The 15533-nt window shown below is 41.3% G+C and overlaps 1 protein-coding gene across 1 annotated transcript in view; it reads left to right on the top strand.

Annotated features, from left to right (window-relative positions):
* Wdfy1 (WD repeat and FYVE domain containing 1) overlaps positions 1–15533 on the top strand; it is a 59153-nt gene that overhangs the window by 21897 nt on the left and 21723 nt on the right. The window contains exons 2-6 of the mRNA XM_008825821.3: positions 218–285; positions 4851–4924; positions 8490–8544; positions 11783–11933; positions 13443–13555. Coding sequence (XP_008824043.1) covers positions 218–285; positions 4851–4924; positions 8490–8544; positions 11783–11933; positions 13443–13555 — 461 coding nt within the window. The remainder of the gene's footprint in view (positions 1–217; positions 286–4850; positions 4925–8489; positions 8545–11782; positions 11934–13442; positions 13556–15533) is intronic.

Genomic DNA, 15533 nt, shown 5'->3' with positions numbered 1-15533 from the left:
TTTCATGTTCTTTCTTTTCCTTTACCTCCCTGTTTCCTTTCCATTATCCTGGTCCCTGTAGTTATGTCTAGATACATACTTATTTATCAGTGTCTGGTTCTAGGATCCACGTATGAGGGAGAACATATGTCGAATTTTTAAAATTAATAACAAAGTTTTTCTAGAATGCAAAAGAAGATAAAATTACTAAGCATACTTTCTCTTCCTGTTTCCACAGAACCATCCGAGTATGGCTGAAGAGAGACAGTGGCCAGTACTGGCCCAGCATCTACCACACAATGGCCTGTAAGTCTGGAAACGGTCCCCCGAGGACATTGTCTTCAGATGCTTTCAATGATTTAAATTTCAAAATGCCTGACGGAAAGTTGCTACTGGATTTCAGAATGAGTTCCTTTGTTGCCTAAGACATCTGACAGGCTGTAATAAACTCCAGGAAAACTCTTTTTCTTTTATAAAGGAAGTCAGGTCTACTGGCTTAACTGAAACACAGGAACAAAACTGAAAAAAAGAAAACTAAAAGGAAAAGGGCGTGCTCCCCCATTTCCTTTGTCTTAATTTGTATAATTTTAACTCAGTAGTGACTTTTAAAAAGTTGTTTGCTTTAACATTTATTTGTTGTGTGTGAGTATGTGGAGGTTAGGGGACAACTTGAGGGACTTGATTCATTCCTTCCATCATATGGGTTCCAGGGATTGAACTCAGGTCTTCAGGCTTGGCAACAAGTGCCTTTATCCACTGAGCCATCTTGCAGACTCCCAGTAGTGACCTTTTGCTCAATAGTTAATAGTTGACATGGCACTACACAATCCCCATATACTTCTGTAATTATGCTCAGCCATTTGCCTGATGTTCACTCTCCCCTGGATGCCACAGAGAGATGTGGCCGGCAGGTGTAGCCCTTTCTACGTGGAGCATCTTCTCAGAAGCTAGGCATGTAGCTCAGTTGGTAGAGTGTTTGCCTAGCATGCCTGAGTCCCTCAGTTCAATCCCTAGCACTGCATGAAATTGTGCATGGTGGGGCATAGCTCCAGAAAGTTTGAGGCCAGCCCAAGCTACATGAGACCCTACCTTTTAGGATGCCCTGACTGAAAATTACCTGTGAATTCTTAAGCTGATCTAGGTACCATTACTCTGCCATCCTTTTCTCCTGTTTCTCTTCAGTCTTTCTTGAAGACAGAGCTCTGCCCGGAATGCCTGGATGCCACCCAAGGCCAAGTGGGAGGTGAATCCTTCTACAAAGAAGGCAGCCATGACTGTGGGGTCTCCTTGAGACACTGTTCCTTGGTGATAGATTTTCCTTAGTTCAGAGTTTCTATTATCAGATGACCCCCTAGGCAAAGAAAAGTGGATTTGGTGCTTGCTTGATGGTTTGTTTGTTGCTGAGGATCATAGTAAGTTGCCCAGAGGAGGGCTCCTGACACTTGTCCCAAATACTACTGACATCAGTCAACAGCTTTCCTAAGTAGTATTCCAAAACTGTGGAGTTTATTATTAACACAGAGCAGCCAGTTATTCAGCCTATTATATGTCATGAGAGTTATCCTCCCAAGCCATTCCCTCACAGCAGGTCCTCGTATATTCACTGCACATGCTGTGTTTGGATCCTGTGGTCATTCCACCAAAAGTTAGTAGTTTGTAAGTGTCAGACTTTTTACCAATAGCTTGCTTGGACAAGCTAGGCAACTTTTTTTGTGTTTGTCATCATTCAGTGAGGATAAAATAGAGTCCCAGCAAGATGGTTCCATAGGTAAAGGCATCTGCCACCAATCCCCAGGACCTACACAGTAGGAGAGAACCAACTCCTGCAGGCGTCCTCTGACTGACACGGGCTCACCATGGCACATGCGCACCATGGCACATGTGTACCATGGCATGCGCCTACTACACACAGGCCAAATAAAATACTTTTAAAAAATGAAATAAACTTTTGGAATACCACTTAAAGCTATTAGCAAAGGAATCCCTAGCACCTCAGATCTGAAAACCTGATCATACGATGTGTTATACCAAGCACTGGAACCTTTTCATCGTTGATGTCTCCAAGGGTAGGAGATGAATAACCTGGTTTTTTCATCAGAATTTTTGCCTTGAAATGTAAAGTGACTGATGTCCTAGTAGAGATGCTTATGAGCCTGTTTGGTAAACAGGGCAGAGGTAGGTGAGATCCCCTGGGCCTCTTTAGCTCCTGCAGGCACACAGTAGGCTTCTGTTGGGCTGCTAAGTCCTTCCTTCCCAGTGGCCAGCTGGAAGTAATAGCATCCTGGAATTCATTCCAGTGCCAGGAATGTCTTGTCCTCATGATGGAAAATCTCTTGAGTGCTGTTTGTATTGTTCCTCTCCCCTCCTTTCCTCCATAGCTCGTGTTAGATTTAGAAGAGCAGAGCAGAAGTAAAGTTCAGATAAATGACCAGAGACAGACGTTTCAGCAGACTGGACTGCATTTATGCAGTGAGGTAGCAACAACCCTACCTTACCTTGATTGTGCAGGGGACTGGGGGGAGGTGTTTATAGATTATGTAGGGTTGGGAAATAAAGAGCATACACAGCTCTGGAGTCTGAGCTAAGTTGTCCTTGGGAAACACATGGTCCCCTCTTCTCCTGGAGCCGTTTGCTTGCACAAAATAAGCTGTTTCAGCACCGGTGGCCTGCAGGTAACAGTGGAGCAAGGACAGCGGAGAAACGTCCTGGCAGGAGGGGTGGTTGTCTGGCTTCTCTATAGCTGTGGTGCTCCAGCACATCTTGCTCATTGGAGACAGAGACTGAGGTGGGGTGTGTTCCATATTTAGCTGGTACTCTCTAGCTTGCATTTTCCCCCAGTTGCTTTTACTCTTTTTTTTTTTTTTTTTTTTTTTTCGCTTTGCTGGGGAGAAAATTCAGGGCCACTCGCTTGTTAAGCAAAATGCTCTACTACTGAACATCATCCCTAGACTTTTGCCCTCTGAATATTTTATATAATTTTGTGATAAATTTTTAAAACTTATGTAATTATTTAAAAATAATTACATTTATTTATTTATTTATTTGGTTGGTTGGTATGTGTGTATATGCATATATTTGGGTGCACACATGGAGGTCGGAGGACAGCTTTTGGGATTCTGTTCTCTTCTTCCCACATGTAGGTCCTAGGAACCAAACCCAGCTCATAAATCTTGGTAGTTAGTACCTTTTACCCACTGAGACATCTCACTGGCCCCTCACTGATGAACTTTTCCCACAGGACTTGGGGAGGCAGACGTAGGTGGATCTCTTAGGTTGAGGCCAGCCTGGTCTACATAGTGAAAATTTCCCACAGGACACCAACACCCCATGGGCACCTGACTGTAGCCCTCTCTCCACATCCATTCCCTACTTGGCTTCACTGGCCCTGTTGAGGTAGCTCCCAGTTCGAGGAGGAGGAACTAGAGAGCAGCCCTGGGCTCTACATTGGGCAGCTGGCACCATGTGCTATGCTTGTGTCTACACATGCTTGGCCTGTTGCTTTCACGTGCTGCCTTTTGTTGTTGCTGTTGGAGACATGAGGTCTGTCTGTAGCCTAGGCTGGCGTGGAACTCAGCTGTCCTGCTCAGCCTCCCAAGTGCTGAGCTCCAGGTGTGATCCGTCATGCCTAGACTGCAAGAACGTGGCCAGGAGAAAACATTGCAAATGAATGAGGAAAGGTAACTGCTACTATTTTAAAGTGACTTCTCTTGCAAAATTAAAATCAAAATACAAGAAAAGTATTTGGTTCTATAAGCCATCTATAGATTGCACATTTGGGACATGTTAGTGGTCATCCACCAACTTAAGCCTTCTTGTGACCTAACCAAGCTTAAACCTTTACATGTTGCTGTAGAGGGGCCATTCATCTTCTGTAAGCTTGAAAGAGTCACTTTGAGAATCTGCTGTTGCTGGAGGAAAATGATGACACTGTTTCTGTTCCTTTGTGCCCCATGCCTTCTCTTCTTGTAATTATAATTTGATGAGGTCATCACTGCCATTCTCTAAACAAAGAAATTGAGGCCAGAGAGATTGTCAATTGCTTGTGGTTATAATTCTAGTCTACATCTGCTTATGACTCAAACCACCCAAGGCAGGCGGCAGGTCTATGAATGTGTTATGCTCAGGGCCAGATGGTAAATTCTGATATTCCAACAGTCTGCAACAGCTTCTCAGCTCTGCCACTACAGCATAAAGCACTTGTGAATAGTGAATGGATCAGGCTTGGTTCCAGAACACCGGAAACTATACTAACAAAGCCTTCAGGAGGCTAGATTGGGCTGTCAGTTCTGAGTTTTAAGCATATGATTTCAGATTATAAGGTACCTTTTCCAATTGCCATCAATTTGAAAAATGAACTACATTTTTCTTTTTTATAACCTGTATTAATTTTCAACCTTCTCCCTTTTTATTAATTAATTATTTTTATTTTATGTGTATGACTGTTTTGGCTACATGCATGTAAGTGTACCTGTGTAATGCAATGCCATTGGATGGGAATCCTGGTACAGAATCTTCTTTTTACAGAGTCCAGCTATTCACTGATCTTTGCTGGGGAAGGGTGTGGGGGCAGGGTGACCGGTGTGTCCCAGTGTCAGGTCATGCCCCAGAAGCTCTGGTCCCCAGACAGTTCCAGGCTGTATTGGAGTCCCAGTGAGATGAGACTTCACACTGTGCTCACTTCCTCCAAAATGCTACAAGTACTTTTGAGAAGATTTACAGAGTTAAATATTTAAACTTTTTCAATGTATATTTTTTTTTTATAAAACACTTTTACCATCTTTTAGCCAAAATCATATAACTCTTTTTAGTAATAATGTGCTTTAAACAATGGCTTAGCTTTTCTCATGATGTGGTCTTTGTCTTTCTGGCAGCTCCTTGCTCTGCTATGACTTACCAGCACGACAGCAGACGGATATTTGTGGGCCAGGATAATGGGGCTGTAATGGTAGGTAGAGTCTACAGTGTTTTCAATATGCCCTTTGTATGACCACCCCGTGTTCACTTACGTTGGGCAGGCTGTTTGACCTGAGAAATGTTTAATTCGGTAGACATGTTAGGCCTGAAAATGGGTTAATTTTAATTAGTGCTTACTTTTAAACTACTTGCATGGAGCTCAAAATGCTGTCTTGGTACTTGGGTCACCCACCAAGCACAGCCTTTATACAGTGAACACAAGCCCTGTAGCAACTCCCATCTTTAACATAGTGGTGGAGGGCCTCTGTCACTGTGCCTGCATGTACTCTTGCACATGTACATGTGTGCATATGTGTGTGTTTCTGTGTAAAAGAGAGGTGAAGAGGGACTAGGTATTCAGCCAGCTGCTCTTGTGACTCTGGAAGCAGAGAAACCACTTTCGGTGATGGATATTTAAATTTTCAGCCTATAATTGACTGATTTTTTTATGTATTTAATTGTGTGTACATATTTATTTTCTTAATTGAAATGTAACTCATGTACTATAATAGTCATTCTAAAATGTACAGTTAAATGATTTTGTAATATTTTTTATGTTTATTAGATTGTGTAAGCTTTTTAATTACATTTTCACATCCCCCAAAGAAAATCCATATCTATTAGTGTCACTCCCCAGTGCGCCTTTCCCCAGCTGCCTATCACTCATCTACTTTCTGAGTATAGGAATCGTCTGTTCTAGACATTTGTATGAATAGAATCATACACTCTATGTAGTCTTTTATGTGTCTTCAGGGGTCATTCCTGTCGAAGTTTGAATTGGTTACTTCATTCCTTTTTATGGTGGAATAGTATCCTATTATATGGATCAATTGCACTTTGTCCATTGATTGGTTGATGGACATTTGCATGATTTCCTCCTTAGGCAGTTGTGAATAATGCTATTATAGAATCATGCACAAGGCTCTATGTGAATATGTACTCTCAATTTGCTGGTTATATATAGGAGTGGAATTTCTGGGTCATGTGGTGACTCTAACATTTCAGGAAGTGCTTTGTCCATTTTTAATTTTTGTCTTTTGAGACAGAGCCTTGCTATATAGCCCAAACCACCTGCGAGCACACTACCTTCCCGCCTTTACCTCTCAAACTCTGGGCTCACAGGCATGTGCCTCCATCCCAGGAGCTGAGTTTAGTTTGTAAGAGTTCTTTTTTTGTGCTGGATACTAGACCCCTATCAGATACAGAGTTGCAGATATTTCTTCCTATCTTAAGGATTATCTTTTCAATTATTTTTCAGTTTTATGAGATCTAGTTTTTCTTTTTTTCCTGTTTTGGGTGTTTGTACTTTAGCTAAGAAGCGATTGTCTAATTTAAGGTGATTTATCTTATTTTTATAGGAATAAACAAGTCTCTGGCCATATCATATCACCCTGAATGTGCCCCATCTCATTATCGGAACAAATAATTTATACTTAATACTTTCTCCTAAGTGTTGTATAGTTTAGTTTCCGTATTTAGATCTTTACTCCTTTATGAATTAATCTTCATAGATGGCCTGAGGGAAGGTTCCACATTGATTCCTTTGCATATGGTTATCCAGTTATCACACCATTTGTATTTCCTTTGCCTGTTGTATTTTCTTGGTACCATTGTCACAAGCCAGCCAAGTGAGTCAGGGCACAGTTTCCTGAAGTGAATATCTTATGAAGACTCGAGGTAGAAAAGGGTCTGTGTGTGTTCAAGGCTATCCTGGCTGGGTGGTACTAAATGATAGGGATGGACCCAGGGGTGGCTGGAGACATGGGCAGAGACCAGGTCCCGCAGGGCCTTATAGGTCTGAATAGTGTTATAAATTGTATTGTAGACAGACAAATGATATACTGTTCTCTCTCTCTCTCTCTCTCTCATAGGATTTCATTATATTGCTCAGGATGGCCTAGAACTCACCGCATAGCCCAAGCTGACCTCAAACCCATGATATTTTGCCTTACCTACAAAGTGCTGAGATTATGCCTGGCTATGTTCTTTTTTTTTTTTTAAGTTAGTGTTTAAATTTATTTATTTATTTTTTCTGTATATGAATGTTTTGCCTGCATGTATGTAAGTACACCCATGTGTACAATGCCCACAGAGGCCAGAAAAAAGTGATGGATTCCCTGGAACTGTAGTTACAGATGGTTGTTAGCCATTATGTGGGTGCTGGGAATCAAACTTGAGTCCTCTGCAAGAGCAGCCAGTATTCTTAACTGCTGAGTCCCTCACCTGGTATATTCTTTAAAAGACTAACTTCTCTGTAGAGACTGGATTGAAGGGCAACAAGAATGGAAGGAAGAGATGGGATACAGTCTGGAATTTGGGAGGACAGTGTAGCTGAGACAGAGGATGATCCCAAGATGCCTCTTGGCATGTCTGTGATAGGTTGAGTGTGGGAGGATAAAGAGGAAGTGGGTCAGGTGATACACTTGGTTTGGGCCTTGTGCCAGTTGGACTGTGTTATCATTTACTGAGGAGGGAAAGACTTGAGGTAGTAGTTGGGGAAGAAGGGGGACAGTGGTCCGTTAGCCATGTACCATTGAGGCACTCAAGTGGCATTGCCAAGGTGGTGCTGGATATATAAGCCAGGACCCACAGGAAAGTCTAGGCCTTGGAGTTACCAGCCTGTAGGCCATTTTTCAAGCCATAAGAATGACTTTGACCACCTGGGAGACAGACAACTCAGATCTAAGTCTTGAATAAGTTCAGCATTTAGGACTGAAGTGGAGGCAGCTGGGGAAGAGGGAAAAGCATGGTCCTCAAGTACACTACTAAGGGGTTAAGACTTCTTACATCCGAGCTCTCAGACCTGTCCAGCCACACTAATCATTCAGGAAACTCATGTAAATCTAAGTCAGACAGCTTCAGAATCTCTGGGCTCAGGACTGGGCATCAGAGTTTCAGCAGGTCCTCTAGGCAATGCTTAGTGCAACTGCATTAAGGAAACACCTCAGTGGGGGAACTGCTGACATGTATTAAGGAGGGCTGTAAGGGCTCAGCTTTTGGTTTCTACTAGCTCAGTATGCCAGTGTGAAGGGGAAGGACTGGAGGTGGCCAGGTGGAAAGTGGGGGTCAGGAGGCTGTATCAGGACCCCAACCCAGATTGTGAAACATGGAGGTGGTGGCTGAGAGGTGAAGACTTCAGCAGCGCTCCAGGAAATAGGGCTTGGTGTTTGAATAGGTGTGGGTGCTCATGCTTAGGTGACTTTCTCCTTCTGCACAGAGGTTGGCCATGAACTCTGTTGACCAGTCTTTACATTTATTTTTGTGTAGCCAAAAGAGCAGAACTAGCAAGCATTTGCAGGTAGAGGGAGAGTTTGCATAGGGCAGGAAGCACTGGATGAAGTGCTGCTGTGCTGGTCAGCAGCAGTTTCTCTGTTCTGTTCCTTATGTTTGATTCCTCTTCAAATGATGACAGGTTTGCTGGGAGGAGCAGTTCACAGCCCCTCAGCAGCTCTTGTGGAGTGCCAGGTCTTAAGACAGAGTTTTCGAGCTTTATTTTATTTTGAAAGTTAAGTTCTTGTTGTTTTAACAGTTTTCTTATTGCATGTGTTTACTTTCAGGAATTTCATGTTTCTGAAGATTTTAATAAAATGAATTTTATCAAGACCTACCCAGGTAAGAATATATGTACACACTCTTGCATGTGTATGCATGTAGATGTTCACACAGAACTAGAATATCATCTCTTGTGGTCTCAGTTAGGTCTCCATGTTAACTTTTTAGTTTTAGTGCCCCAGCTGTATGAGAGAAAGCTAAGTGCTATTTGCCATCCTTTCCTGCTTTCTAGCACCAGAAATTTCGTTTATTGGGTAAGTGTACAAGACTTAATTTAATCATTCCTCTGTTGTTGGATATGTATACTGCTTATAGTTTTGGATAGTACTATACTATCTTTGTGTGTTTATGTGTGTATGTACATGTCTGTATGTGTGATTAGTAGGTGAGTGTATAGATGTGTGTGTACTCTTGACTGTTACACTGACTCTAGCTTTATACTTCTGATGACTTCTACTTAAGACAAGTTCCTAAAGTGGAATGACTTGGTCAAACACTAATTTTTTTTAGTGCTCTGGGTCTGTTTTTGCACACTGCTTCTCAGTAAAAACACAGATTTTTATAGTCCCGTATGTAGTAAGTGTCCTAGAGTGCCCTCTTGCTGAGTCTGCCTAACATTGCTGCTTGTAATTTTTTTTTTACCAGCTTGACAGAAAAGTTCACAATTTTAAAATAATTTCAGCTTTATTTAGTGTTGAGCATTTGTTGTCTTTTAGGCATGTCCTTTCATGATTTTTACCCCTTTGCCCAGGGAGCCATAGTGTGTTCTGAGTTCAAAGTACCTTTGCTTTGGAATATCTTTGACATATACATTTTCCCCAATTTTTATTTATATTTAAGTTGTCAGAATTCCCTGTGGACTATAAGGCAGCACACTTTGTGTAGTGGTTTCTGGACTTTGCATTTCAATGGTCAATAATATTTTTTAACTTTTTAATTATTTTAATTTTCTGCGTATGAATGTATTGCTTGCATGTATGTAAGTACACCTCTGTAGTACAATGCCTGCGGAGGTCAGAAGATAGCGTCAGACAGTTACAGACAGTTGTTAGCTGTCATGAGGGTGCTGGGATTTGAGCCCAGGTCTTCTACAAGAACAGCCAGTGCTTTTAATTGTTGAGCCATCTCTCCAGCCTGTGAACAATATTTTTAAAACCATGTAGAAGGCTGAATAGAGATTGCTACAGTTTTGATTTTGCCTAGTGAGAGAATTTACAAACTGTCAATGAAGCAAAATAACCATTAGTAGATTTCACCATAATGTTCTAAAAAATATTTTATTATTTTTATTTTATGTGTATAAGTGTGTTTCCTCCTTGTATTTAAGTGCAACTGTGTCATGCAGTGCCTGAGGAGATCAGAAGAGGGTATTGGATTCCCCTGGAACTGGCATTAGGGCTGGTTTTTCAGCCATCATAAGGGTGCTGGGAATTGAACCTGGCCCTCTGCAGGAGCAACCAGTGCTCTTAACTGCTGAGCTAACTCTCCAGCCCCTCACCATAATTTCTTAAAAGAAAATATTGAAAAACTATGACAGCAGAAAGGGATAGAATCTTAAAAATAAAAGTTCTGGCCGGGCGTGGCTCGCCTTTAATCCCAGCACTCGGGAGGCAGAGGCAGGCGGATCTCTGTGAGTTCAAGGCCAGCCTGGCCTACATAGTAAGTTCCAGGATAGCTGGGGCTACAGGGAGACCCTGTCTCAAAAAAGACTAAAATAAATAAATAAATAGCCAGTTCTTCCTGTCAGGCACCGTGGCACTCACCTTTAATCCCAACACTCAGGGGACAGAGGCAGGCGGAAATCAAGGCCAGCCTGGTCTGCATAATGAGTTCCAGACCAGCTAGGGCTACAGGGAGACCCTATCTCAAAAAACCAAAAAAATAAAAATAAACAGTTCTTAGTGAGAAAAAAAAAATAATGGACTGTTCATTCCAAGGTCTTTACCACAAACAAGTGTAAACCCTGTCTGAGTTTGACATCTATAGATTTAGTAGAAATAGTATTTGGAGTTAGACAACTCAAGTTAATCTGTTACTTGTGAGACATGTTCAATGAATAAAGTGCACACTTGTGTTTTCTTATGTGGAAATGGGTGTTATATACACCCTGTGTCTGTGGAAATTAGAAATATCATTGAAACGGGAGAAAAAGTCAAGCAAACAAAAAAGGCCACATAGCAATTTCTGTAGGAAAAGCCGGGACTTGGTTTGCTGGAACTCAGGATCAAGGGCTGTCAGCAGTCCCTTTTGAGGCTCTTTCAGGAGTATTTAGTTGTTAAGTATGACCTCCTCACAGTAGGTGGGCATGATCATCACATAAACTCCAGAGTCTCTGAGCTCTTCCACAGCTGAGAGCAAAGTCAGCATTTTCGCTGTCTAGCTTCTGCCTTTATCCACCAGACTCAGCATTTGTTAGACACCTATTATATGTGAAGTCTTGTGCCAGATGAAACAGATTCAGGTCTGGTGTGGCTTATAATCAACCTGGAAGTATTTCAGAAGTTAAGTGATAGAAAACCTTCCTCCTTCTCAGCTATTATGTAGAGAACCTTACAGATACTTTTACAAGGAATTATTCCAGAGAAAGGCTTCTATTTAAATCTCACAAAATTGCATTTGTTCTTAGATACAATGCCAGTATATTTTTAAACATCTTAACTATAAAGATTTATTTTAAAATTGATCTATTTTCTACTAGACATAGACAGAAAGACATTAGCCAGGTGTACGAATTACTTTTCTGGTTGCTGGTTGCTATGACCAAATACCCGACAAAGAACAACTTAAGGGAAGAAGCTTTATCTTGTCGTATACTGTTAGGGTCCATCATGCCGGGGGAGGCAAGACCACTACCCATGTTTTCTAGAGGGTCAAAACACTGAAGTAATCAATGATAGAAAACATATTTACTCTGTTAAGGAAAGTCTGCTGCTGTCCCTATGGACACACATTAATGTTTTTAGAGCAAAAAGGAAAACTTTCCCTTGAACACAGTGAGAAAAAAAAAACCCTCTGTCCTCTATTATTGGAACCCCTCTTAAACATGTCTCTTCAGTGGTTCCTGGCTTCTGACAGCATCCAAGGTAGTGCAGCCCAGGGCCTTCAGAGGAGCCTGTGTTCATGCATGGGAAGATGGGGGAAGAGCAGATTGTCTGGAATCTGCAGAGTGTGCCCGTTCATGCCTACACACGTGTGCATGCCTCTGTGTCTCTGAAGTTGAGCCTCAGCTCAGAGGGTGGTGTTCTGCACACCGCCCTCCTTCCTGAAAGGCACCTACTCTCCCTTTGTCTTCCTGCAGCCCATCAGAACCGGGTGTCTGCCATCATCTTCAGCTTGGCCTCCGAGTGGGTGATCAGCACTGGCCACGACAAGTGTATCAGTTGGATGTGCACGCGCAGCGGGAACATGCTGGGCCGGCACTTCTTCACGTCCTGGGCTTCATGCTTACAGTATCCTTCAGAGGACCCAACCGCTCCTTCCCACCACCTCCTTTCTCACTATTTGATTTTGAATTGAATCACTAGTTGTTAGTTGAGATGTGAAGGGAGAATGATCCTATGGATTTGAACCTAAAATCCAAGAATCTATGTGTCTACCTTTCTTTGGTTGAAAATGGCTCTCAAAACTAATCATATGAATGTGATGTTCTCTGTGGGAGGTTCTAAAGTTTCTAATACAAAATTATAGGAAATGAGAACCTCTTGAATGCACCCTGCCCTTTGTTCCTTTGCACTATAAATTGATAGAAGAAAAAAAGAGATGATCTTCTAGTAATTTGGTTATTTACAGAATCTAAAAAGAAAATATACCATAAATAATTATGTGAACCTTGGGGTTTATAAGTGGACTACAAAGAGTTTCATATAAAACTTTCATTTAATACTTTTAAAAAATGAGTGTTTATAATACTTAGTTTATAATGCTTTTAAAGGTGCTTCAGGTTCTCTCAACACCTGAATAGTCACAGCTTTTAAGTATTTCCCATAGCTGTGTGGAGTTTATTTCACACAGAGCTCACCTTTGATGAAGGCTACCTCTGTTTGCTGTGAATTCCAGTGATGACAAGGTTTGACAAGGTTGAGACCTTCAGCAATAGATAACACCCAGGGCAGATTTCCTTTAGAGCTGCATGACTGGCAAAGCAAAATTCTTTTTTTTCCCCCTCAATGAATGCTTTTATTTAAAATGTTTGCTATGGGTTGGCAAGATAGCTCAGCAGGTTAAGGTGCTTTCCACCCAAGCATGACAACTTGAGTTCGTTCCCTGGGACCCAGATGGGTGAAGAAGAGAACTGACTCTTGCCAATTGTTCTCTGACCTCACACATGCACCATGGCTCATCACCAACCCCCAAATAAATAAATATAAAAATATTTTTTAAAATACTTGTTCCATGCATAGCATGAGATGTTTAAAACAACCCTTTAAAGTTGTACATACAGCATAGGGTCAAACAAGGGAGAGACACTCATATGTTATGTTCCAAGTGAGATTTTCTTTGGTGTGTGAGGTGCCTCAGTGGGTTACAGAACATGGCACAGCATTACAGCCATGACCTGGCTTTCCCTTCTCCGCTTGGCCTATCTTATTGTATATAGAATTTCTGGTTTTCTACAAATGTCTATGGCCACAAACTGAGAAGCTAGTGAATGGTTAGCAGTAGTTACTGTGCCTTAAGTTTACTACCTCCATAAATAGTGACTGTTCGGCTATGGAACAATTTATGGGAAGTTAAAGTAATTCATCTTCTTCAGTTAACACTAATTCATCAGGCCAAAATGAAGATGTTGTATGATTTTCATTTGGTTGTTGCCGTTCAAATTGTGATTTTAGATTTGTGGTTATTGTGGTAGGATACCTGAGTTCTGTGTTACAATTTTGTCCAGAGTTGATAATTATCTGGGGCGGGGGGCATGCTGAGACGGGTCCTTTTATGCATCCCTGACTGCTTCTCCTCAGATATGATTTTGATACTCAGTATGCCTTTGTTGGTGATTATTCAGGACAGATCACCCTGCTGAAGCTTGAACAGAGCATGTGTTCAGTGATCACGACCCTCAAGGGACATGAAGGTAGGCTCTGTGGTCACTTGAAGCTCTTCACCTAGTTGTGCATTGAAATTGAGTCCTCAGTTCTGTGGTTTTGTGAGTGGTCAGTTTCTCATGATCTGCTGGATTTCAGTTTGATGGGATTGAAAGCGAACAGTAGGGTGACAATAGGGTGTTGGGTTTAGTTTGTTGTCAGGAATCTATTCTAATTTGTGTTGCTTACCTTTTAATGTTTTATTTATTTCAATTTAATTTTAGTTTTTTTGAGGCAAAGTCTCATTCCAGCCAGGCTGACCTGAAATTTACTCTTTAGCCCAGGTTCATCTCAAACTCATGATAGTTCTCCTTCCTCAGGTTCCTGAGTGCTGAGTTATAGGTGAGAACCACCAGCCCAACAACCTTTTTAAATTATTGTTTTCATAAGAACTCTTTTTGCTTTTCAGTATTCAAGATAGAATTCAGGGCCTCCTGCATCCTAGGCAAGCTCTCTCCTGCTGAGTGACACCTCCAGCCCCAGATAATTTCTTTTGGGTAGACCTTTGGAAGAATTGTTGTTACTGTTATATTTTATTTGTTAGTTTCTAGGACACCCACACATCATATAATTAGAAGAGCTATGTGACTGGTTGGGTCACCATGCCCTGGGTAATGACTGAAGAGAATGAATTACTGTGTGAAACTTCCTTATTCTGTAGTGTGGGGAGGTGGCAGGGTTCTGGGGAGGGCTTTAAAATTCTGCCAGCTGTCTCAGGTAAATGTGTTGTGTATACATATGTGACAAGTTGATTTCACTGATCACTGAGCTGTATTGCAGTGAAGTTTTTACCCAGGTTGCAGGATCAAGTTCCTGTAAGCTACCCATTGAAAGCTTTGAGATCATGTGGTTTAGATGAAAGAACTGAAGGGTTTTTTTTTTTTTTTTTTTTTTTTTTTTTTTTTTTTTGTCTTTTGTTTTTGAGAGAATTAATCATGCATTTATTTAAGATAGTATTTACCATCTTAAGTATAACAAGTTAACTGTATCGTGGGCTTTCTAGCTAACCCATTCAGGTAAAATAGACTGTATGAGATCAGGGACTTTGCAGGAAAAGAGGTAAAGAGGAGACAGCAAGCCAGAAGAGACTGCAGAAAAGCAGAGGTGCCTGACGAAGCCACGTCCCATTTATGACAGATTCTCTCATGAGTGCCATGCCGTTCAGTGTTCTCTGGGTTACTGAGAGCAGAATGGTTTTCATACGTTAGACCTTGTTTGTCTTGGTTAGGCCTCTAACTGACATGTAGGGGACATAGGATTCAATGGAATTTATGCAAAATTGAACCCTGCCGCTAGTTTTACTGAGTAGTTTTAAATTTTTTTTAGGAAACTTTAAGTGAGAAATGAATTTCTTATTTGTTTGTGAATATGACTTCATTAGTTTTCCTTATACAGCCAAAATTATTATTAACCTCTGTAACCAGTTCAGTGTCACTGTTCATTAGTACCTGTTTCCTGGACAAACAGCAGATGAAGACACACAGAGAACTGAAAGAAATCTATAGAAGCTAAACATTTCCCTGAGGATGTCAGCTTTTAAAAATATTTGTTTCTTTTTATGTGTGTGGGTGTTTTGCCTGTATGTATGTAAGTACACCATGTGTGTGCAATGCCTGTGGAGGCCAGAAGAGGGTATTGGATCTCCTGGAACTGGGGTTAAGGACCAGTGTTAGCTACCATGTAGATTCTGGGAACTAAACCTGGGTGGGTCCTCCGCAAGAATAGCCAGTTCTCTTATCCGATAAGCTGTCTCTCCCACCCCAATGGTATCAAATTTGATAAGTAGCCAGTATAGAGTGTAAAATGTAAGGTTTAGATTTTTTAAGCCTGAATTCTTTGGCATAATTCTTTGGTATATCTGCAGGGTTTTTTTTTTCTTGAGGTATTATTTTAGTTTTTACAAATATAAGCCTTTCAAGGCAAAATGTCTGTAAGGTCAGGCCCCAGAAGTCTGGAGTAACCTAGATC

This window comes from Nannospalax galili, unplaced genomic scaffold (assembly GCF_000622305.1).
Source record: "Nannospalax galili isolate Female #2095 unplaced genomic scaffold, S.galili_v1.0 scaffold127, whole genome shotgun sequence".
Lineage (NCBI taxonomy): Eukaryota > Metazoa > Chordata > Mammalia > Rodentia > Spalacidae > Nannospalax > Nannospalax galili.
The sequence above is the reverse complement of the archived record's forward strand: the minus strand, read 5'-3'. Positions and strand labels throughout refer to the sequence as shown.